General features: G+C 44.8%; 1 protein-coding gene across 3 annotated transcripts in view; it reads left to right on the plus strand.

Moving 5' to 3' along the window:
* The window catches only part of KLHL6 (kelch like family member 6), a 70,539-nt gene extending 46,652 nt beyond the window's left edge, over positions 1-23,887 (plus strand). For 2 of the 3 annotated variants that reach the window (XM_003412879.4, XM_064279496.1), the window contains exons 4-7: positions 8,168-8,405; positions 13,815-14,017; positions 15,763-15,976; positions 18,095-23,887. In XM_003412879.4, the coding sequence (XP_003412927.1) occupies positions 8,168-8,405; positions 13,815-14,017; positions 15,763-15,976; positions 18,095-18,396 (957 nt within the window). In that variant the 3' untranslated portion in view covers positions 18,397-23,887. The remainder of the gene's footprint in view (positions 1-8,167; positions 8,406-13,814; positions 14,018-15,762; positions 15,977-18,094) is intronic. The other variant, XR_010321066.1, reaches the window with a different exon arrangement.
* The last annotated feature ends 1,376 nt before the right edge of the window (positions 23,888-25,263 follow it).

Genomic DNA, 25,263 nt, shown 5'->3' on the forward strand with positions numbered 1-25,263 from the left:
ACCTAGTGAGTTGCTCTGTCATAGCACCAAACATGCTACCCGGTAATCATTGAATTCCTCATCTATAAAGACCTCTACACTAGGAGCTTGTTATGGCAGGAAACACGTTTTATTGGGCTCGTTATCTCCAGAGCTTAACAGAGTCCCTGGTGTATGTATGCGTGTGTGTGTGTGTGTGTGTGTGTGTGTGTGTGTATCACAAAACTCACTGCCGTCGAGTAGATTCTGTCTGACTCACAGCAATCCTACAGGACAGAGTAGAAATGACCCATAGGGTTTCCAAGGCTGTAAATCTTTACAGGAGCAGACTGCCACATCTTTCTCCCATGGAGCAGATGGTGGGTTTGAACCGCCAAACCTTTGATTAGAGTGTTTTAACCACTGCACCACCAGGGCTCCTTAAAGGTCAGCCCACTGCGTTGACAGGGAATCAAACCAGTCCCCAGTAAATGTTTGTTGAATTAATAAATCGTCAGCAGGATGGGGAATACGCAGATCATTTGGATCTATCTCTTAACAATTCCTGAAGAAACTTTTTTATTCAGAACTTTTTAAAGAAAAGAAAAGGCTTAGTGGAGAGGTACTAAGCCATCAGTTAGTGGTGACATGGGGTAGTTTGTTAACAGTTTGTGCACATGAACACCCACATATTTGTTGTTAGTTCCTGCTGAGGCAGATCCGAGTCATGGGGCCCTTATGTATAACACAACAAAATGTTGCTCCGTCCTGTGTCACCTTCGTGATCCTTGGTATGTTTGAGCCCATCGTTGCGGCTGTTCTGTCAATCTGTCTCACTGAGGGTTTCCCTTATTTTCGCTGACCCTTTAACAAACATGATGTCCTTTTCCAGCAATTGGTCTTTCCTGGTGGTGTGTCCAAAGTAAGCAAGCTGAAGTCTCACCATCCTTGCTTCTAAACAACATTCTGGTCGTATTTCTTCTAAGACCGATTTGTTTGCTCTTCTGGCAGTCCACGGTATAGTCAATATTCTTCATCAGCATCACAGTTTGAATGCATCAATGCTGCTTCTGTCTTCCTTTTCATTGTCCAGCTTTTGCATGCATATGAGGTGATTGAAACGACCATGGCTTGGGTCAGGCACACTTTAATCATCAAAGTGATAGCTTCGCTTTTTAAAACTCTGAAGAGGGTTTTTTTTTTTTTTTTTGGCAGCAGATTTTTCCAGATTTTTCATTTGGTTTCTTGACTGCTGCTTCCATTAAAAAAAAAAAAAAATTTTTTTTTTTTTTTTGCTTCCACGAATGCTGATTATTCATCCGAGCCTTCTTCATTAGTCCGTTGGTGGAAAATAGCCAAAAGTGCTCAGGAATTGTCTAACTGAGACTCCTCTGGAGTCTCTTCCTTGTTCTGTATGTCCTTTTCCAATTCTGTGTTGTTTGTAGATCTACTGCTTATTTGTTCACTCTGAAAATAAATCACCTGCAAATATATATTCATCAATGAAGCTATCAAGACCTGGCATTTTCATTGTGAGAATATTTTTAACTATTAATTGTGTTTCTTTAATAGATATAGGGCTATCCAGATGATTTATTTCTTCTTCAATGAGCTTTGGTAGTTTGTGTCTTCCAAGGAATGTTTGCATTTCGTATAAGTTGTTGAATTCTTTAGCATAAAGTTGTCCATCATATCTCTTTATTTATCTTTTATGTCTGTAGAATCTGCAGTGATGTCACATCTTTCATTCCAGATATTGGTAATTTGTGTCTTCTCTCTTTGTTAGAGGCTTATCAACTTTATTGATCTTTTCAAAGAACCAGCTTCTGGATTCACTTGATTTTCTGTATTATCTTCTGTTTTCCATTTTGCTTATTTCCGCTCTTGATTATTCCCTTTCTTCTGCTCACTTCTGCACTTGTCTTTGTGTTTTCTTAAGATGGAAGCTGAGATCATTGATCTGATAATTTTCTAATATTGGCGCCAGTGCTGTAAATGTCTAAGTACTGCTTTAACAGTATCCCATAAGATTTTATCCCATAAAATCTAATACACTATGCTTTCATGTCTCATAAATAAATCCTGAATGCCAACAACATGTCAGATATAGCACCAGACACTGCAAAAAAGTCTCTGCTTTAGGAAGCTTATGGTCTGTCAGAGAAGACATTAAGTGAATGAAGGAGGGAGTCTGGGCAACTTTATGGGTTCTATCCTATACTGGCTATGATGGCCCCTGGCAGATAGCTCAGCACTGGGTATTAGAGCCTGTATACTAGTTACAGACAAGTCTCAGTCTCTGTCTGCAACTGCTCTCAGTTCAGCCTTTAGAGTGCAGAGTCCTGATTAATTATAATCCCAATATGCTAGCTATTTTTGTTTCTGCCTATTATTTTCCAAGTCCCTGAAATCGGGTGATAAAAGGCTTTACTCTGATATGAAATGTCTCTACTGTGTCTTCTGCAGAGTTCTTGCTATGAAGAATCTGCACTGCCCTTTGTATTTGCAATGCTGGGGTGGGGCTGGGGGAGGAGTTTATAATCCTTGGATTTAGAAGGAGTGAGATTTCTTACATATGGAAAAGTCTCCAGTGGCTGGAACCTGGGCTTGAAGTCAGGCAGACCTGGGTTTTAATTTTGACTGCACAACTTATTGACAGTATAAACTTGGGCAAGTTACTTAGGTGCTCTGAGGCTCAGTCCAGATGTATAACATGAGGATAATAATACCGTCTTAGGCTGGGTTCTCTAGAGAAGCAAAACCAGTAACGCATATAAATACATATATAGAGAGATTTATATCAAGGGAACAGTTCATGCAGTTGTAGAAGCTGGAACATCCCAAATCCGTGAATCAGGATAGAGACCTCTCCCAATTCACACAGCCCCAGAAGCTGGCGAACCCAAGATTGGCAGGTCAGAGAGCAGGGCTCCGGCTCACAGGCTGTTACGGTTGACTAATCCCAAGATGGGCAGGCAAGACCACATGGTTTCTTCTGATTCACGTAGCTGCAGGGGCTGGCGAACCCAAGATCAGTAGGTCAGGGAGCAGGACTCTTGCTCATAGGCTATGAAGATCAATGAATCCCAACACAGACAGGTAAGCTACTAGTTTAAGTCCCAAGAACCAGTGGTCAGATGACAAGAGGCAACTGCTGAATCTAGAACAAGCCAAAAGCGGTGGCAAGTCGAGCAGGAAGGAAGTAGGTAGTGGAGGGTGGAGAGATGAAGGCTGAGGGGGCGGTGAGCTGCCATAGGCCCTGCGCCTACCGGTATCACTCAGTAGATTCTATCGTGGGGGTGATCACATATCAGATTTCAACAGGGAAGTGAGCACAACATTATACAGCTGCCAAAATACTGAAAATCATGGCCCAGCCAAGTTGATACACAATCCTAACCATCACAAATATCTACCAACTGATAGAAGTGTTCTGAGAATTAAGATAATTAATGAGATGTGCTTAGTGCAATATCTGGCACATGACAAATGCCCACAAATGAAGGCTGTTGTTATTCCCATTCAGTTTCTTTGTTTTTGTTCCATCTTGCACAAGCATTTTTCTTTCTCTGAGGATAAACTCTCTTTTCAATGTACCCCAGATTTTTGCTGCCTTTCTGCCCAAAAGCAGCTTCCAAAACTCATTGCCGCTGAGTTGATTCCAACTCATAGCAATCCTATAGGACAGAGTAGAACTACCCCATAGGGTTTCCAAGGAGTGGCTGGTGGATTCAAACTGCCGACCTTTTCGGTTAGCAGCCAAGCGCTTAACCATACCACTGCACCACCAGGGCTCCAAAGCCAGCTTAGGAAACTATTATTCCCATTCTATACCCTGGTCAACTGAGTTTGTGAATTATCCATGAACCAAACAATGTAATATCCGAATTAGGGTCTCATTGCCAATTGATTCACTACAACTATGTCTGCTCACTGCTTGAATGATATTGGGTTTATTCCCGATGACAATAGCATGAGCCTGGAGGCTACTCTGTGAACACACTTCTCCCTTTAACCTTCTTTTCCCAAACTCTAACCCTTCCTGACCTGTCTACACCCCCTCTTTTCAACCTTGTCCTTCCTCCAAGCTCGTGCTGATGATGATGATGGTGGGAAATTTTAGAATTCTAAGAGGAAATATCACCCTACATTTGATTTAGGAGTGATGGTTGGTGGCCTCATGGAAGAGGTCTTTTGAGACACAAGAAAGTTGCCCCTTTCTCCTAAGTTTCCAGGGATCACCTTGATGCATACCGAAGGCTGCTCTGACATACGTGTGTGGGGGTGGGAGGACAGGCTTATTGAAGTAATATGGTCACTTCTGTTTGCTCTGCCAGTACAGGCTCTGTGAACAGTGAGCAGTCAGTAAGATGCAACTGTCTGCTCTATTTTTATCAATCTGAAAATAAACTGGTTAAGCCTGATTATTGCGTGCGAGTCATTAACAAACACTTCTGTATGCCTACAGCCAAACTTGGACACCTCTAACTTCAGATTAGCATTTGTCACGCCTTGGGAGTTAATATTTCACCAAATGTAGCTGAACTTACAATTAAGTAATAGTACCACCACCACTTGGCAGTTCTATGGGGCCAAGTTATAAGGCAGGTCTCAGTACCCCAGCCAATTCCATTAACTAGATGATTGTTTGAGTTATCTATTGGTGGGTAACAATTTACCCCAAGAATTAGCAGTTTAAAACAGTACACATTTATTATCTCACACAGGTTCTGAGGGTCAGGAATCTGGGAGCAGAATAGCTGGGTGGTTCTGGCTCAAGATCTCTTATAAGGTTGCAGTGAACTCTGTCTAGGGATACAGTCATCTTTAAGCTCAAATGGGGTTGGAGGATCCACTTCTAAGCTCTCTGAAAGGATCATTGGCAGGCCTCAACTCCTTGATGGCTAATGGTTAGAGGCCTCAGTTTCTTGCTACATGGGTCTCCCCATAGCAGCTGGGTTCCCTCAGGGCAAGCAATGTATGATAGAGACTGAGAGAAGTGACTAAGATGGAAGCTGCAGTGCCTTTTATAATCTCAGTTCAGAAGGGACATACCACTACTTATGCCACATTCTATTTGTCACAGAGACCAACCCTGGTACAATGTGGGAGAGGAACTGCCCAACGTGCCAATACCTAGAGGCAGAGATCATTGGGGCCATATTAGAGCTGATACCACCATGATTTTGACTGCAAATAATTTATTAGCTTTCCCATTCATTCATTCATTCGGCCAACATTGAGGGAAGTCCATGAGTTCCCGTCACTGTTCTTGGTGGTGGTTAATCCAATGGAGAATAAAAACCATTCCTGCCATCAGGGACCCTGTAGTAAGTTTCAGTCGAATGTGGAAAGTGCTGTGATGAGGGAAATTCAGGGCTATGGGAACACATGTGGGAAGTCAGGAACGGCCTCCTGGAATAAAGGACAAAGTGACATTGCAAAAATTCAGAATAGCTTACAGAGTGAGTGGATGGGGGAAGGGTGTGGTGTGGGAAGTTGAGGATAGAAATGGTGATAAACCAGGAATTTCAGTCAGGAGGAGCAGAGTCTTCCACAGGCCAGGAGTCGGGCATGGTGAACAAGATGGCACACTTCAGAGTGGTGTCTGCAGCCTGGTTCTCAAAACTGGAGTAAGGATCATAAGGGAGCCAGTTTTGTGAGGTGCTGACCTCTAAGCATTGTCCTAGAACACTTAAATTCCCTATGAAAGAGGTCTAGACTGATCCTGGAGGTTGTGCCTCAGCTTGGGAGCAGTCTAGTGCTGCTATAACAGAAATACCACAGGTGGGTGGCTTTAGCAAACGGAAATTTATTTTCTCACAGTTTAGGAGGCCTAGAAGTCCAAATTTAGGGAGTAGTTCTAGGGGAAGGCTTTCTCTCTCTGTCAGCTCTGGGGAAAGGCCCTTGTCTACTCAGCTTCAGTTTCCTGGTTCTTTGGAGATCTCCATGTGGCTTGCCATTAATCTTCCCCCATCTGTGCTTGTTTAATCTGCTCTTTTTATTTTTAATCTGATAGACTCAAGACACACCCTACACTAATCCTGCCGCATGAACACAATAAAGACAACTCATTCCCCAATGGGATTATAACTACAGGCATACCAACCAACCAACTTGTTGCCATCGACTCGATTCCGACCCATAGCAACCCTATAGGACAGAGTAGAACTGCTCCATAGGGTTTCCAAGGAGCGGTTGGTGGATTCGAACCGCTGACCTTTTGGTTAGCAGCCAAGCTCTCTTAACCACTGTGCCACCAGGGCTGCAAAACACAGGCATAGAGGTTAGGATTTACAACTCATATTTTGGGGGACACAGTTCAATCTGTAACAGGCAGTAACCAGGACTGGCATCTGGAGAGAAAACTGAGGTGTGGCAAAATTTGTCTTTGGTGCCAACTCAGCGCTCAGACCCTGCCCTCCCAGCCTGGTGCTCTCATCGGGCCTCCAGGATCCCTGGACCACTTCTCCCACCCCTAATCCATGGTCTCTCTGCTATCAACGCTCTCAGGCTCAGCCCACTGCCAGGATCTGTCCTGCCACATGTCCCATCCCTTTCTGCTGACCCAGAGGGGAGAGCCCTACCACAGACTTATGGCCAGGGTCCAGTCTCAAGGACTGAGGATGCGAAAATGAAACATATGGAGTTTTTCAGCATAGAAAAACAAACAAACAAAAAGACTCTTATGGAAAAGCAGAGATTGGGGGCTGGCTGGTCTGATGAGTTGTAGCCACTGGTAGGATGCTACAGTGGTCTCCACTACTGTCATCTGTTCTGCCGCCACCTGTGGACGAGATCAAAGTCGCCATAGTCCACGTTAGGTCAGCCTAACCTTGTAGGAAAAAGCAACTGCTTTGGCCACCTGGGAACTGAGCACTGCCCCTCGGTCTCCTGTTAGCACACCAAACAGAACCTTCCCCATCAAGCCCAGGGGAGGGATGGAACCAGGAGGAAGACGGCTCTTCCTTTTTCCTAAAAATATCAAGGTACAAAAACAAAACCAGTTGTCATCAAGTCGATTCTGACTCATGGCAACCCCATGTGTTTCAGAGAACTGCACTCCGTAGGGTTTTCATGGCTGTGACCTTTTGGAAGCAGGTTGCCAGGCCTTTCTTCCAACACTCTGAGTAGGTTAGAGCTGCCAACCTTTTTGTTAATAGCTGAACTCTTAACTGGTTGTGCCACCCAGGGACTCCAGTATTAATATACCAAACCCCAAACCAAACACATTGCCGTCCAGTTGATTCCAACTCATAGCGACCCTATAGGACTGGGCAGAACTGCCCCATAGGGTTTCCAAGGCTCAAATCTTTATGGAGGAAGACTTCCATATCTTTCTTCTGCAGAGCAGCTGGTAGGTTCAGACTACCGATCTTTCAATTAGCAGCCAAGCACTTAACCACTGTGCCACCAACCCACTGCTGCCTAGTCAATTCTGACTTGTAGTGATCCTATAGGACAGAGTAGAAGTGCCCCATAGGGCTTCCAAGGAGCGTCTGGTGGATTTGAACTGCCTACCTTTTGGTTAGCAGCCAAACTCTTAACCACTATACCACCAGGGCTCCTATGTGTATGTGCCGGGTGCTCTGCTAATCTCTCTACCTCACGAACATTCCAGTGGCCCACAGGCATAGAAATAACTACAGGCGTTTAACAAACGTTGAGCTGCTTCTCCAAGATCGCATGGCCACAGGCGGTGGAGCCAGGACCAAGCCCGGGTATATTTGACTTCCAAACCTCGATCTTTCAGTTGGGTTCACGTGCCTGTGGATTTACACACTTGTTCAAGGCTCACATGTGCCTACTGTCTAGGACTTCTTGGGGGAGTGGATGGTGGCCAGAATGAAGTTCCAGGATTCCAGGCTTCAGACCAGGCAGGCAGGAACAGGCAGGAAATGCATTGGATGGTAAAGAGACCTGGACTTCTTAAAATAGCAGCAAAAGGCAACATTTATTGAGTTCCTATTATGCGCCAGGCCCTGTGCCAAGCACTGTACCCATATGTCTCACTTAATCCTCACAGCAAACCTGTGAAGTAGTTACCATTAAACTCCCCATTATACAGTTGATGAAACTGAGGCTCAAAGGGGTCAAGTCACACGGTTGTGCAGTGGCAGAGTTGGGAGTTGGGCCCTGCTGTCTGGCTCCATGGCCTGAGTGTGAACCACTGAGCATCCTGCCTCTGTGTGCTCCCGTTGGTTTCCAGATCATTTCCGAGCGCACCAAGCCCAGGATGCATGAGTTCCAGTCTGAGGTGTTCATGATCATCGGCGGCTGCACACGGGACGAACGCTTTGTGGCAGAGGTTACCTGCCTGGATCCCCTGAGGCGCAGCCGTCTGGAGGTGGCCAAGCTCCCACTGACCGAGCACGAGCTGGACAGTGAGAATAAGAAGTGGGTGGAGTTCGCGTGCGTGACGTTAAAAAACGAGGTCTACATATCAGGTAAGCAGGACTGTGAAGTGCCAGGTACGCCTCCAGGGGCACTATGTGTTTTCCTGAGTGAGCCAACCGTCCTAAAAGAAGCACTGTAATTTGGCGACGGTCTAGCTCTGACGGGGTCAGGGTATGGAAACCAGGGGCTCGGGGGTCTTATGTTGGCAGTGTCCAAAAGATGAAGAGCAGATTACTGTTTAATAAACAGTTAACTGGGAGCAGCATTGTATTAGGATCTGAGGGAGCAGACAGACAGGTCTCACCCTTCACAGAAAAGGAAGGAAAAGTGATACTAGAGTTTGTATGCCACAGGGCCCTAAGCTAGGCTCTGGGAATACAGCAATGAATGGAACTTCCGATCTTCCCCTCAAATGGGACCCCCACCCCCAAGCTTATTAGATCCTACTTTAGTACTCTCCAGCAGCACCCAGCACTTTTTCATCACGCACTTCAAATCTGTTTGCTTAATCGTCTATAACTACTTTATGCCTGCCTTTCCTGTTTGACCTTAAGTTCCATGAACATCAACCCTGCATCTCCAGTACCTAGGGCTGTGTCTGACCACACAGTAAATGCTCAGTAAATATTTATTGACTGCGTAGTTGCTACTGGAAGCTCTGGTGGCGTAGTGGTTAAGTACAAGGGCTGCTAACCAAAAGGTGGGCAGTTCAAATCCATAAGGCGCTCCTTGGAAACTCTATGGAGCAGTTCTACCCTGTCCTATAGGGTTGCTATGAGTTGGAATTGACTCGACAGCAATAGGTTTGGTATTTTTTGTTTTTTTTTTTAGTCACTACCATCCTTGGAAACCCTGGTGGTGTAGTGGTTAAGTGCTACGGCTGCTAACCGAAGGGTCGGCAGTTTGAATCCGCCAGGCGCTCCTTGGAAACTCTATGGGGCAGCTCTACAATAAATATTTATACCACCCTTACCGTTTAGTAAATGAATTTGTACTTTAATAGCATTTAATCATTTGTTCCTCACATCAACTCTATAACCAAACTCGATGCTGTTGCATCGATCCTGACTCACAGTGACCCTATAGGACAGAGTAGAACTGCCCCATAGGGTTTCCAAGGAGCAGCTGGTGGATTCAAACCACCAACCTGTTGGTTAGCAGCTGAGCTCTTAACTACTGTGCCAGTAAGGCTCCTCAACTCTGTAAAGTAGGTGATTTTCATCCCCAGGTTACAGACGGAGAAAAAGGAAACTCAGAGAAGTTAGGGAACTTACCTAAGATCACACCTGGTGGGTGTCAGGCAGGATTCCATCCCAGGTTCTCTGAGTCCAAGTCTTACGCTCCCCATTACGTCAAAAGCCACCTAGCTCTTTGTGGGCCTTTAAGGGAGAAATGAGCACCCCTTTCTCTCCTGGGGGCCTTCTCTGACCTGAACTTGTTTTGGGAAGAGCTGCTTCCCAGAGTTGGTTTCCTCCAAACCCAAGGAAGTTCAGTTCTCCTTTGGCTATATTAACACAGTTGGTTAGGTTATCGCTTTCTATTGTCTTGTAGAAACATTTTCTAAATTGCTGTGGAAGGTCCAAACACCACGGAGTGTGTAAAGTAAAATAGAACAATTTCCCTGTGCCATTACAATTCCATATATTTTATTTTTTATAAAAACAGTTTTATATTATCTTAGGGTAAGGAATGGTAACTGCTGTAACAAACCCTAAATCTCAGTGGTTTCCTACAGCACAGTAGTGTGTAGGGGGTAGGTGGGTGGATCTGCTCCACTCAGTCATTCAGGGACCCAGGATCCGTCCATCTCGTGATGCTGCCATTTTTCACATAAGGCTTTCAGGGCTGATATGTTTGGGGAAGAGAGGGTCAGCAAGCTGAGAAGTTATATCTGCTGTTAACACCCTCAGCCTGGAAGTGATGCATCACTTCTTACCTTCCATTGACAAGGAATAGCCATATTCTCCTAACCTGCATGCAGGTGGGCAGGGAAATGAAGCCAGGCTGGGGGTCTGGCAGGAGGAACGTGTTTGGGAATCATAGTCTTTACCACATAGACTGTACCTGTTGTTCTACAACATGTCTTTCCCCATCTTAAATTTGTTTTCTTTTTAAAATGATGTAGGCAGTAAGTGAAAATATGCTTGTTGTAAATAATCAGTCAACTGAAACATGTGCATTAATTATCAATATATTCCAGACATCACTACATGTTGGCATAAACGGATCGATCATATGTATGTATTAACCGTTACAATATGTATAAAGCACTTAGCACAATGCCAAGCGTGGAGTAAGAGCTCAGTAATGTTAACCATCATTATCACAATTGTTATTCTTTTTACCAGCCGCAGGGCAGTGTACTGAATGGATAAACCTTTCTTTTTTGTTTGTTTGTTTAATTCCATTCCCTCAGTTGTTTACAGCTTTGTTTTTCTTACTGAAAAAAGTGCTGCAATAGGCGTTCTGGTAGACTTAACTTCGCATACTTGCGTTAGTTGGATAGATTCCTGGAGGTGGAATTGCCAGGTTATAAGACATTTAGAATTTTGATGGATATTGCGTTATTTCCCCCCAAAAATGTTGTACCAACTTATTGTTCAGCCACGACAAATGACAGCACCCATTTTTCTACATCCTTGCTAACATATTTTGTTATCATTTATATTTTTTAAAATTTTATTTTCTTGTTGTTGAGAATATACACACTAAAACATACACCAATTCAACAGTTTCCGTATTACAATTCAGTGACGTTGTCATTCATTCACGGTTTGTAATAGACTAGAATATTTAGCTTTATACTTAACTTCCTGGACCGCTAATGAGGTTGAATATATTTTCTTAGATTTATTAGCTAATTATATTTATTTTGAATATTTGTGTATATGTCTACTAATTTTCTATTGTTTGTCTTTTATTAAGTCTTTAGAAGTCTTAATACATGTCCTTTGCTATTTACGCGCATATACTGTGGTTGTCTTTTGACTTTGATTTGTATTTTATATACTTAGTCTCTTTCCTATATGATTCTGGATTTCATGCCACGCTCAGAAAGATCCTCTCTGCCCCAAGATTATTAACATAGTCTATATATATTTTTTAGTTACTTTTAAAGCGTTTATATTTGAATTTTATTTTTAAGTATGATGTGAAGTAGAAATCTAACTTAAATTTTTCCCCAAATGAATTGCCAATTGTTATGATGGCATTTATTTAATAATCTCTATATATTTTGGTTTGTTTCTATACTCTTAATTATTTTTAATTGATCAGTTTGCCTAGTCTTATGCTATCACCAGTTTCTATTTTCATAGTTTTTTTAGTGTATATTGATACTTGATAGTATAAGCCCACTTTCTTCATTCTCCGTTTTTAAAATTTCTTGCAAATTTATGCTTCCAAATGAAATTTAGAATCATCTTGTCAAGTTCCCTAAAAAGTCCTCTTGAAATTTTTCTGATAATGTACTGAATATATAGACATAGCTGGGGTAGGGTTGACGTCTTTGCAATAACATGTCTACTCATTTATGCACATAATATCCCCTTCCAGCTAACTAGGTCTCTTACGTCCCAAAGTAAAATCTTAGAGTTTTTTTTTTAAATACAGGTTGTCTTAAAATTTTTAAATAATTTTTGATACTATTTTAAATGGGGTCAATACTGCAGTATCTTGAATAAGTGCCAGTAACAGTTGCCTTCAAATCAACCCCGTCTCCTGGCAATCTCCTGGCAACCCCCTGTGTGCCAGAGTAGGACTGTGCTCCTTAAGGTTTTCAGTGGCTGATTTTTCAGAAGTAGATTGCCAGGCCTTTCTTCCGAGGTGCCTCTGGTGCACTGGAACCTCAATCCTATAGCGGCTGAGGGTGTTAATCATTTATACCACCTGCAGACTTCTTCTTTTTTATATATATATAAATGAAGCTCTAAAAGATATATGACCCCAAAACTGTTAACAAGGCAAATTTTATGTTATATATATTTTACCACAGTAAGAGAAATTTATAAATTAAAAAAGGGTACACAACTCAAAAGAAAAATGGTCAAAATAAATGAATATAAGTTTATGGAAGAGGAAGAAACTCAAACCCTGCCCCCCCCAAAAAAAATCCCAGTGACATTTTTCTCCATCAGACTATAAAAAGACAAAACAAAGGAAAAACACAAAAACCCAAACTCTTAATATTTGCCATGGATTCAGTATGGGGAAAGGTAAATCTGAACACTTTTGGAGCCCTCTTGGGCAACACCTATAAAAATTCAAGATGCATATTCCTGTTGACCTAGAAACCCCACTTCTGGTTTCCACCTTAGAGAAAAGCTTGCCCATGACACAGAGCACCGCCAGCACACAGTGTAAGTCCGTGAAGCTCATCTTCTGTTCTAAGTAGCTGGTGGTGCTTTGTCCTGATGGGGAACTGGAAGCAAAAGGTGGTAGGATATTTGGTCACAGTCACCAAAAGAGTCAGTTCTCCTTTGTCTTGGCCTCTCTTCCTTCCTGCTGAATTATACATTTTTTGTTTATGAAGAGAGCTGTCTCGAGGAAAATATTTACTACCTCACTCTCAGATTATGACTATCTCCTACTTTTATAATAAAAAATTATTTAAAAATAGAACAAGCCCCACTTATATTTTTATATAGACCAGAGACGAATTTTCTGATTTCTTGGTCATTTTTCCAGGCTCGTATTTTTAATTTTTGTTCAAGTAATTAAGCAAACATAAGGCTTATCTGTGTCTTCTAATTTGCCTGCTGATCTTCTAATGTGCCCTGGCCTCAAGGGTCCAACCTTACCACCCAGCCGTACCTCCTATTCCTTTTGGGGGCAAACACTTGCGTTCAGGCTCCTGCGGGCCCTGCCACCCGGCTGGCCTGGGCCCCATCTCCCCGAAGTCTTCTCTGGCTGAAGCTCACCCTCACCCACACTCCGGCACATAGTCTTCCTCTGCCTTAGGCTGCTGTCTCCCTGTTCACCTGGGTTTGCTTTGAGGGGCTGTGAGGCACTGGTGGCTCAGCGGTAGCGTTTGCGCCTCCCACAAGGGAGACCAGGTTCTATTCCCAGCCAGTGCAGCTCATGCACAGCCACCGCCCATCTGTCAGTGGAGGCTTGTGTGTTGCTATGAAGCTGAACACATTTCAGCAGAGCTTCCAGACTAAGATGGACTGGGAAGGCGCCTGGTGATCTACTTCTGAAAATTAAAAACTAAAAATTAGCCGCTGAAAATCCTGTGAATCACAATGGCCCCATCCAAGCCATCACGGGCTGGTGCAGAACTGGGCAGCGTTTTGTTCTGGTGTTGCCATGAGTTGGGGTCAAGCCTACAGCAGCTGACACCGACAACTGGTGGGGCTAGCCTGGGGACTCAGCACTCATGGACCTGTGGGAAATACCAAGAGAAGCTGTATTTCTGGTAACTCAGCAGGTTCCTTAAATGCTTTGTATCCCTCATCCAGGCGGCAAAGAGACACAGCACGATGTTTGGAAATACAATTCTTCGATCAATAAGTGGATCCAGATTGAGTATTTAAACATAGGCCGCTGGCGGCATAAGATGACCGTGTTGGGCGGCAAGGTCTACGTGATCGGAGGTTTCGACGGCCTACAGCGGCTCAACAACGTGGAGACCTACGACCCCTTCCACAACTGCTGGTCGGAGGTACAGGCTATTCCCGTGGGTGACTATGTATTTCTGACTCAAAGCTCAAAACATGGGTCTGTTCCTGTAGCAGCAGCTGGCCTTCTGAGCTCTCTGCTCTCATGAGAACATTTGTGATGGTGCCTCTCCTTGTGGAGACCTGGTGGTACAGTGGTTAAGAGCTCAGCTGGTAACCAAAAGATCGGCAGTTCAAATCCACCAGGCGCTCCTTGGAAACTCTACAGGGCAGCTCTACTCTGTCCTGTAGGGTCCCTATGAGTCGGAATCCACTCGACGGCAATGGGTTGGGATGGGGGCTGATGAGGTCGCAGAAATGACTTCCTTCTGGGTGGGGAGGCTCTGTGTAAGCACGTGTTCTATCCTGGCCAGTCCCCAAAGGAGCCTCACATGGCAGCCTAGATCCCATGGTCTGCATGTCTTGGCCCAGAGCCTCTGTCTCCTCAGATGCCCTCTGCCCTTTTCTTCTCCATATTGGACACAGAGATCCCTTGACTGCACTGTTTGTTGTGGTGCTTAGGAATCAGACCAGAAATTCATTTCCGTCAAGTCAATTCTGACTCATAGCGACCCTATAGCACAGAGTAGAACTGCCCCGTAGGGCTTCCAAGGGGCAGATGGTGGATTCCAACTGCTGGCCTTTTGGTTAGCAGCTGAGCTCTTAATCACTGTGCTACCAGGGCTCCACACTTAGAAGTCAGCCCTTTCCGATTTATCTATTAATAATGAACCATTTACCTGATTGACTTCAACACCTCAACCTCAGGTATGTTTCATACCCAGGAAAAGGTAAAGCGACTTCACCTCCTAGTCCCGGTTTCAAGTTCCCTTCTCCTTATCAGACCATATGTCAGAGCACAGAGTGTAAAACATGCTCACTGCAGGCATACGCAAAAGTGGCTGGGTCTCCGCGGCACCCAGCCAAGATATGATAACCTGAAAAGTGCTGTATATATAACCAGTTGCTGTTGATTCTGACTCATGGTGACCCTGTGTGTGTCAGAGCAGAACTGTGCCCCACAGAGTTTTCAATGGCTGATTACTTTTTAAAGTAATTACCAGACCTTTCTTCCAAGGCGCCTCTTGGCGGGCTCGAACAGCCAATCTTTCAGTGAGCAGCCAAGCAAATGTTAGCTGTTTGCACCACCCAGAGCCCTTAACAAGTCCCATCACAGAGTTGTTCCAAGACCCAAGAGGGTCACGTCATGAGCAAGAGGCCCTTGGGAGTCCCCTTCAGCACCCTGAAGTTCACAGGGTAGAAGCACAGCCTGACTCAACCCCAAAGTCTGCAACATTGCTCCAAAATGGGAGAGTCTGCTTGCCTTGTACCGACTTCCCTTCCTGGTTATAAGGACAAAGCCTGACACTCAGCAGGCACTCAGTAAACATGTTTGGAATGAATGAACATGAATGTTTGCGAAACCATTTCTTTTAACATTGGCTGGCCTCATCTGTACAAACACTTGTTCCAGCCAAACCCTCCATCCCTGAGAGCTGGTCCCTGGAGAAACAGGCTGGAAGCACCCCAGCACAGTAGGCCCTGGCTTTCCTGGATCCTGGAGGGAGGGTGGGAAGTGCATGGCTTGATCTTCTCGTGGCTAAAGGAAAATCAAATCCAGGAGCCTTGTGACTTTAGGCAAAGGATGACCACTGTTACATCCTCGGCTTCTGGTCTAGGTCCTGTGAGCTACTGTGGCCATCTGGGCAGCAGGAGTGACAGCTTCTTCTCTTGCCCCATGCCTCTGCAGGCTGCGCCACTTCTTGTCCACGTCAGTTCCTTTGCAGCCACCAGCCATAAGAAGAAGCTCTACGTGATTGGGGGAGGACCCAATGGGAAGCTGGCTACAGATAAGACTCAGTGTTATGACCCTTCAACCAATAAGTGGAATTTAAAGTCACCCATGCCAGTGGAGGCAAAGTGCATCAACGCAGTGAGCTTCCGGGATCGCATCTACGTTGTTGGTAAGTGAGTGAGTGGCCTTTTCTTTGTCCACCTCAGTCCCATGCAGCCTGTGGACTGATCACCAGACAGCCCCTCCTAGGAACTCACAAATTCCGGGTGATGTCGGTGGGGTTTAGAAGGAAGAGAAGATGGGGTCAGGCCAGGCCTTGGTGAAACTTACCTTCAGTTCATGCTTACAGACTCACAGGGAGCCGACTGACACACTGTGGCCCAGGGGAGGAGCCAGAAGTTGCTGCAGGAACAATGTTGTGTCTTAAGCATTAGCAAAGTGTGCAGAAATTTACATGTGCTGAGTATAATAAACACTGATTGCCACTGAGTTGATTCCGACCCTGACGGCTCCTTGTGTGTCAGAGCACAACTGTGTTCCATACGGTTTTCAATGCCTGATTTTACGAAAGTGGATCACCAGACCTTTCTTCCATGATGCCCCTGGGCAGACTTGAACCTCCTATCTTCAGGCTAGCAGCCAAGCATGTTAACTGTTTGCACTACCCAGGGACTCAAGTACCCGATAAATGGTAGCTATCATTTTCTCTTATTTTGTGTTTCTTTGTTGTAGCAGCCTTTAATGTCTTATGGAAGTTTATTCTTTCATATCATTGTATGCATGCAGTTCGTGGAAATTTGGGGGGCCCTGCTGGCACAGTGGTTAAGAGCTCAGCTGCTAACTAAAAGGTCAGCAGTTCGAATCTACCAGCCGCTCCTTGAAAACCCTGTGGGGCAGTTCTACTCTGTCCTATAGGGTCACTATATGAGTCGGAATCGGCTCAATGGCAATGGGTTCGGTTTTTTTTTTTTTTTTTTTGCTGTAGTGCCTCCGAAAAATTGCATTTTGCTCAGAGGAAAGACTGGCCAGGCCAGACCACAGCTGGCCTGTAATTGTTAAGGATGGTGGTTCTCTATCATGACAAATCATTAGGATCAGCTAGGGAGCTTCTTGGAGTCCCTGGGTGGTGCAAAGAGCCCTGCTGGCACAGTGGTTAAAGCGCTTAGCTGCGAACCCAAAGATCAGTGATTTGAACCCACTAGCTGCTCTGTGGGAGAAAGATGAGGCAGTCTGCTTCCGTAAAGATTTACAGCCTGGAAACCCTATGGGGCAGTTCTACTCTGTCCTATAGGGTCGTTGTGAGTTGGCATCAACTCAATGGCAATGGGTTTGAGTTTGGGGTGGTGCAGATGAAACAGCTGACAGTTCAAACCCACCCAGAGGTGCCTCAGAAGAAAGGCCTGGCAATCTGCTTCCAAAAGGTCACAGTCATGAAAACCATGAGGAGTACAGTTCTACTCTGAAACACATGGGTCTCCACGAGTCAGAATTGATTCAAAGGCAACACTGACTTGGTTTCAGGTTTAGAGCGCTTTTCACAAGAGGAAGACACTGGGCAAAGGTGCAACTGTGTGTTTAAAAAAACTCCAGGTGTTTTTAATGTGCAGCGAAGGTTGAGGATTGCTGATTAAGGAGATGCCAGAAAAGAAAAACTCCAGCGAATGAGAGCTAATCAGAGAACGCTTCCCGGAGGCAAAGCATTGAACAAATTGAGGAAAAAACATTTCTCTCCCCTTGCCTCAGGTTTCATGTGAGTTAGTTTATTATGGTCAGCCTCGTGTCTCTGCTTCAAAGGTCTAATCTCAAGATGGGTAGCTTGGGCGGGCTCTCAGGTCATGCTCGTGTACAGAGAGAGGCCACCCTCTCTAGCCAGTACCCTTGATGGCTTCTACGTGCCTGGCCGTCTGCCAAGTGCTTTTTTCAAGTGGTCCTTCAGAGGTCTTATAATCTCCACGGTCGTGGTTCTCAAGGGTAAAGATAAAACAGTGGCAGAGCTGGGGTTATGAACCGAGTCTACCTGCTGTACCACGTGGTGTTTCCTCAGGCAGCAGTCTGGGGACATTTGGCAGCCATGTTAAGCCAGGTGTCCTTTAGAATCCAATGAGCACCTGGCTGCAGAAATTAAAGGGCGTGGTAAAGTGTCTCAGCATTAGAAACTTCCAGCCCTACTGAGCCTCCCTGGCTTTCTGGGAAGCCATCAAAGCTACAGTTTCTGTTTGAGAGATGGTAGGCTTGACTTACCCAGAAGAAGGGTGGGATGCTGACCGTGTTTCTCGTTTCTCTTCAGGTGGGGCCATGCGAGCATTGTACGCCTACAGCCCCCTGGAGGACAGCTGGTGCCTGGTGACCCAGCTCAGCCACGAGCGGGCCAGCTGCGGCATCGCCCCCTGCAACAACCGGCTCTACATCACCGGGGGACGCGACGAGAAGAACGAGGTCATCGCCACTGTGCTGTGCTGGGACCCCGAGGCCCAGAAACTGACTGAGGAGTGCGTCCTGCCCCGGGGGGTGTCCCACCATGGCAGCGTCACCATCAGGAAGTCCTACACCCACATTCGCAGGATCGTGCCTGGGGCTGTGTCTGTCTGATGGCCTTGGGGTGGGGGTCAGCATGGGACCAACACCAGGAACCTGGACAGCATACAGGCAGCCTCTGTGCCTCCCTCCCTCGCCACTCTCCCACCCCAACCCCACTTCAGGCAGCAGGCTTGGCTTGAGTTTGGGGGGCTCATCAGGGGCTCAGCCTCACTGACTGTGGGGGCACCTTGAAAGTCACAGCATCAGAGACACTTGAGACCAGCCAGGAATGTTTGCCTGACCTACCTCAGGAGAGAAGGAGGAAAAAAGAATAATATTTAACTTTCAGGGCACACCTACCGGGCATCAGATTCTATGCCAGGCACTTGGGTATACCAGTTGGCTTACTCAGTGTAATGACCTGCTGGCTGGATTACTATTACTCCTGTTTTACGGATGAGGAAACTGAATTTCAGAAATGCAAAATGACTTGTCCCAGGTCATTCAGACAGCAGGGAGCTAACCCAGGAGCCTAAAACCCAGGTCTTTTCATTTCGAAGTCAATGCCCTGTCCACAATGGTGACCATCTCAGAAAGCAGAAAAAAAATCTGGCTCACTTTTTGTTTTAGCAAATCTGCTGAAGGAGTCGCTTGGCAAGGCAGGGAAATAAAGGTTTCTTTCTTCTTCTTTTTCTCTTTGTATTTAAACCACCTGGAATTCTTGGTGTTGGAGCCTTGAGTCTCAGGTTCTTCCATTTTATGGGTCTAGGAAGACCCGTTTGCTTTGAAAGACATAAAAGACTTGCGTTCTGTTCTCTCCCATCAAAAATCTGTTTTTTATGATCACAGGATGCTCCATTTTAGATTAGACCTGTCATTGCTGGACCAAATTGTACCTTCTGTACCATCTGGTGGCCTCGTCTCTCAGTGTCCAAAAGTTGTATCGCAATGCAGAAAAGAGGTTTCCAGAGATTCAAATTAGTGTTTTAAAAAATGTAACAATCAACACTGCTGGGCACTGTAGCAATGACAGGCTCTTCTCGATGCCTTACGTTCTACTCTTTAGACAGTGACTTGGGGCTCGTGTCCCTGAGACCCACCACCCCTACAGGAACCTTCTAGGCCCTTCTACTTGGTGTTTGGATCAGCTTGGCTCAATTTTGAGTCAAAGAACAGAGTCCGTCCTTCACCCTAATATACAGAGCTTTCACATGAGCTCACTGGAAATTCATTCTAATCCCCAACTTGTTGAAACAGGTTAGGAGATCCTGTTCATACACTGTGTTTAACAGGCAGCAATGATAACAACGTAGTAACTGCATTACCCAACGTGCTTTATTTTCATCATATGATTTCAGCTCTCTTTATAGAGTTTTATTTCATGTCAGATGTGACATGTTGTGTGTGGTTTCCCAGAAAGTTTGGGAAGTCAGAGGAATTAGAGTTGACAGTGAATTTGATTTTCACAAAAAATGTCATGGTTAGAAGAAGCTACTATTCAAAGATTGAAAAGACTTGGAAAATTACAAGTGAGATTTCTGTTCATACGTAGATTGTTGAGGATAAATACAAATGCGTGTTTGAGTGTGAAAGGTCCTGTATCTTCGGGTCAGGGGTGACCATTCAGCTCTCTGCTATGAAAAGCAAGATGGAAAATAACATATTTGTGAGCTGGCAGAACACATTATCACTTACACTTACTCGTGAGTTATTGGTTAATAACCTTATCAAAGCTCTCAGCTGAAACAGTTCATCTATTTCAATGCAGCACACAGTCATGGAGTTCTCTACAGTTTGCCAAGCCTTGGGGATACCAATGATTAAGACAAATCCCAAGCCTAAAGACTCAAGAAACAGGTAAATAGGCCACTAATGAGTATTCTAATTTTTTTTTCCTCCAAGTTTACTATGAAGTTATGAAGCTGTAGTCAAGTCTTTAGAGCATCCCCTTGGGATGCTATGCACTTAGGTCAACCATGTGACCGCTTTTTTGTCCCTGTTTTTGAGATCACCTTCAGAAACCACTTATGAGAGAAATCAGTCTTATTCCAAAGAAAATTTAGCATGCACAGAGAACCTCCCCTCAAACAGAGAGGCCTCCTTGTCGCGGTGGTCCTTTGATAAGAACAATCAGTGAACTTTGAACCTACTGGCAGGCCAAACATATGCTTTAAAACTAAGGATCTGAGATCTCTGTCTATAAACTTGATTCTACCTGCAGGACGCATGTTTCAGGGTGGTTCAGAATGCCTAAATGCATAAAAGGAAGGACTTGATATGATTCTTGTACCACCAAATATGCAGGTGAATTGTGGTAAAATTCAGGTACCTGGCACCCAAGAAATAGAGATTCTCCATAATGGCATGGGACATAGGGCAGATATACTTATTAAGGTGATCAAGAGTCCTGTAGCTTTTAGGGAAAGAAAATGTTCAAGTCATTTTAGGAAAACTTAAGATCCCTGGGTGGCGTGGATGGTTTGCACTTGGCTGTATTCAAAAGGTTGGCAGTTCTAACCCACCCAATGGCACCTCGCGAGAAACAGGCCTGACAATCTGCTTCCATTAAGATTGCAGCCAAGAAAACCTACGGAGCAGTTCTACTCTGTAACACATGGGGTTGCCATAAGTCAGAAGTCAACAAAAACAACAAGGTGTCATTTTAGGGAAACTTTTATAAGGACAGTCATCAGAAGTTATACTTTTAGGCACTAGCCAGGAATGGGAGTTCTTAAAATCTGATTTCCATTCCAAGATAACCAGTTTGCATAACCCATACCATCTGCAGGGGGATGAGCCAGGGTGGGAAGGATCGCGGGACTCAGGCAAGACATGGTGGGCCCTCCTGGCACTGCGGACTGGATATTGAGGCAGGTCCTGGGAGTGGAGAGAGCACCTCTGGCTGGGAGGAAGAGGATGGAGCAGGAGGTGAGCTGATGTGTCAGATCATAAGGGCACAGGTCTAGAAAATGATATTGGGGCCCTGGAGTTTGTGAGCATGGCCCCAGTCCCAGGAAGGGTGAGGGAGAATAAGGAAGAGGAATTCTAGGCAAGAAACGAGGAAGGAGGTGACTTAGAATTGAAGCAGAAATTAGAGCAGGACCAGCACTTAGGCCAGTTTGCTGTGGAGCGCCTAACCTACCCACCCGGGGCTTCTGTCGTACCAGACCAGAGAGAATGAGGCCCAGAGTCTTTGATGGGGTAGAAACTGTGGGTGAGGTTGGGGGACCCCAGTTTCCAAGGCTGATCTACAATGGACAGGGAGCTAAGCTCACCAAAACGCCAACTGATAAATGTTCTCTTCTTAGCTTTCATACATTTTGGTCTCCAGTAACTTCAGGAAACACACACACAGCTCTTGAACTCAAAGCCAACTACACTCTCAGGGAAATGCCAATATCATTTGCTTACAGCTGCGAAAATGTAGTTTTGCTAATTATAAAAGTTCTCGTGGTACTGTTGTTAGTTATTTACTTATCCAGCTTAATTTTGAAAAAGAAAACAAAAGTACTTCTCAAGAGAATCTTTAAAGTGGATAAATACCCCTGAGGAGAGATGAACAGAAGATTTCAAAGAGCGGCTCAAGAAGACAAAGTTTTATAGTGACATGTGCAAAGACCTGGAGTTGGAGAACCAAAAGGGAAGAACACGCTTGGCATTTCTCAAGCTGAAAGAACTGAAGAAAAAAATTCAAGCCTTGAGTTGCAGTAGTGAAGGATTCTATGGGTAAAATATTCACTGACGCAGGAGCCATCAAAAGAAGATGGGAGGCATACATAGTCACCGTACCAAAAAGAATTGGTTGACCTTCAACTATGTCGGGAGGTAGCATATAATCAAGAACTGATGGCACCAAAGGCATTGGCAAAAGGCAAGTCTGCAGGAATTAACGGAATACCAACTGAGATGTTTCACCAAACGGATTCAGCACTGGAAGCACTCAATCGCCTATGCCAAGAAATTTGGAAAACAGCTACCTGGCCAACTGACTGGAAGAGATTCATATTTGTACCCATTCCAAAGAAAGGTGATCCAACAGAATGTGGAAAAATTATTGAACAATATCATTAACATCGTGGGCAAGTAAAATTTTGCTGAAGATAATTCCAAAACAGTTGCAGCAGTACGTCGACAGGGAACCGCCAGAAATTCAAGCCAGATTCAGAAGAGGATGTGGAATGGGGGTTATCATTGCTGATGTCAGATGGATCCTGGCTGAAAGCAGAGAATACCAGAAAAATGTTTACCTGTGTTTTATTGACTATGAAAAGGCATTCGACTGTGTGGATCATAACAAGTTATGGATAACGTTGTGAAGAATCAGAATTCCAGAACAATTGTGCTCATGAGGAACCTGTACATAGACAAAGAGGCAGTCATTCAAATAGAACAAGGGGACACTGCATGGTTTAAAATCAGGAAAGATGTGGATCAGGCCTGTATCCTTTCATCATACTTGTTCAGTCTGTGCAATGAGCAAATAATCCGAGAAGCTGGACTATATGAAGAACATGGCATCAGGATTGGTGGAAGACTCATTAACAATCTGTAATATGCAGATAATACAACCTTGCTTGCTGAAAGTGAAGAGGACTTGAAGCACTTACTGATGAAGATCAAAGAAAACCTTCAGTAAGGATACCTCAACATAAAGAAAACAAAGATCTCACGACTGGACCGATAAACAACGTCATGATAAATGGAGAGAAGATTGAAGTTGTCAAGGATTTCATTATACTTGGATCCACAATCAACACCCATGGAAGCAGTAATCAGGAAATCAAAAGATGCATTGCATAGGGCAAATCTGCTGCAAAAGACCTCTTTAAAGTGTTGAAGAGCAAAGATGTCACCTTGAGGACTAAGGTGTGCCTGACCCAAGCCATGATATTTTCAATCACTTCATATGCGTGCGTAAACTGGACAACGATTAAGGAAGACTGAAGAAGAGTTGATGTCTTTGATTTATGGTGTTGGTGAAGAATATTGAATGTGCCATGAAATGCCAGAAGAATGAATAAATCTGTCTTGGGAGAAGTACAACCAGAATGCTCCTTAGAAGCAAGGATGGTGAGACATGTCTCACGTACTTTGGACATGTTATCAGGAGGGATCAGTCCCTGGAGAAAGACATCATTCTTGGTAAAGTAGAGGGCCAGTAAAAAAGAGGAAGACCCTTAACAGGATGGATTGACACAGCGGCTGCAACAATGGTCTCAAACATAGCAACGATTGTGAGAATGGCACAGGACTGGGCAGTCTTTTGTTCTGTTGTATATAAGGTTGCTTTGACTTGGAATCGAAACAAAGCGCCAGTAGAATTTCTTACATAAAGTCCTATCTTGAGTTTGCAAGATCTTTTTTTCTTTAATATCTATTCCGGGAGTTGTTTTAGATCTCATAATTAGAAGAGTTAGGCTTCAAGGAAATCCGCAATTATCTCAAATATGGCTACTACCAAACCAATTTGACAGGCCAGATTTTCATCTGTACATGTATAAATAGTCAACTTGGTTAATGCTTAGTTAACACTTGGTTACATGCGGTTTTTTTTTTTTTAAGTGATAAAACTAAGGATATTGTTTATTTGAAAAAAATACAAATAAAGATTTTATTTATTCAATAAAACATGTATGGAATGTTGTATACAGCCACTAGGTGATTTTTCTATGCTTGTTTTGGTCAATTTAAGTGGCTTCTGAATCTGAATAGAAATTAACTCAAGAGGTGGAAATTTAAACATTTCAGTTGGTTCAAGAGTGTTTAATAAATTTATAGGGTAAGATTTATCAGGTTTAGCTTACAGACGGGCAGATAGACTGCTTTTCCCACCTAAAGGCTCATTACCTCTCTGAGCGAGCTTTCACCAGCCCACCTGCAAATTCGGAGACCCCATCATGCGTTGCCTTAACCCTCCTTCAAGGAGGCCTCTGGTAGGGTCTAGTTCCTGGATGGCCTCTCAGCCCTGCCTCAGCCAATGACGCCCTGTTGAGTCTGAAGCCCTGACTGACCTGTGCTTCTCATCCTGGGATATGCATACCTTGGGACCTAAGGCCAAGTGCTGTGGTACTTACTTGATCACTGGAAAACTTGTCATCAGATCAGTTTGTTTTGGATCACAGTGCAAAGCTCCTATGCATTTGAAAAGTACAACTTTGGGTTCCCTGAACAGCTTTAGACCATTTCCCTGGGCCCCCCCAGTAACAGATATTCTTGCTGCTCTGCCTTAGGGCATCTTTAGTGGCAAACCCTCGAAGCCACAGCCCCACCTCACCAGTGAGTGGGGTGTTCTGGAGTTAGCCTTGGGCCATAGATCTGACAGCTCTGAGTCAAGGTGGGTGTTTGACCTTAACGTCACAGTTGAGCCCTTGGACTTCCCTGCTGGGTCTAGTGGTGACTGGTGTCCAGGCAGCTTAGCTCCCCGCCACCCCCTTGTTCTCTGTGGGTGTATGGTGTCCTCAGGCCCAGCCTCCCTGTTGCTGGGGATACAGCCCTTGCCTAGGACCTCACGTCATTCCATATAGTCCTCTGCTCCCCGCCTCCCGTGGGCCCATGGCCTTGTTTTCTGCTTATGTATGGCATCATAATTCCAGACCCTTGTGCTGGGGACCAAGCTGCCCAGCATCAATCAGCCTGCATGCTTACCAACCCCTCTAGTTTTCACTTCCCAGTTTATTTCTGGCACCCGGGGATTTTCCTTTTGCTCTTGCATGCTCAGGTGTCTGCTTTGTTACTGATTCCTGCTGTGGCAGCGTACCTTGAAACCCATGCCTGCCCCATCTCTGGTCATCTGCCTGGGCTTCTAACCTGCTATCCCCCCGGGATCTCCAAACATGGAAACCTCTTTGCTCTTCTTGTTTTGTCTCTAGCTACCTCAGCACCAGAGTGTCGCCAAATTCTTCTCATTTCCGAGATTTGGAGAAAGAAGAGCAAAACAGG

Source organism: Loxodonta africana, chromosome 1 (assembly GCF_030014295.1).
Source record: "Loxodonta africana isolate mLoxAfr1 chromosome 1, mLoxAfr1.hap2, whole genome shotgun sequence".
In the NCBI taxonomy this organism is placed as follows: Eukaryota; Metazoa; Chordata; class Mammalia; order Proboscidea; family Elephantidae; genus Loxodonta; species Loxodonta africana.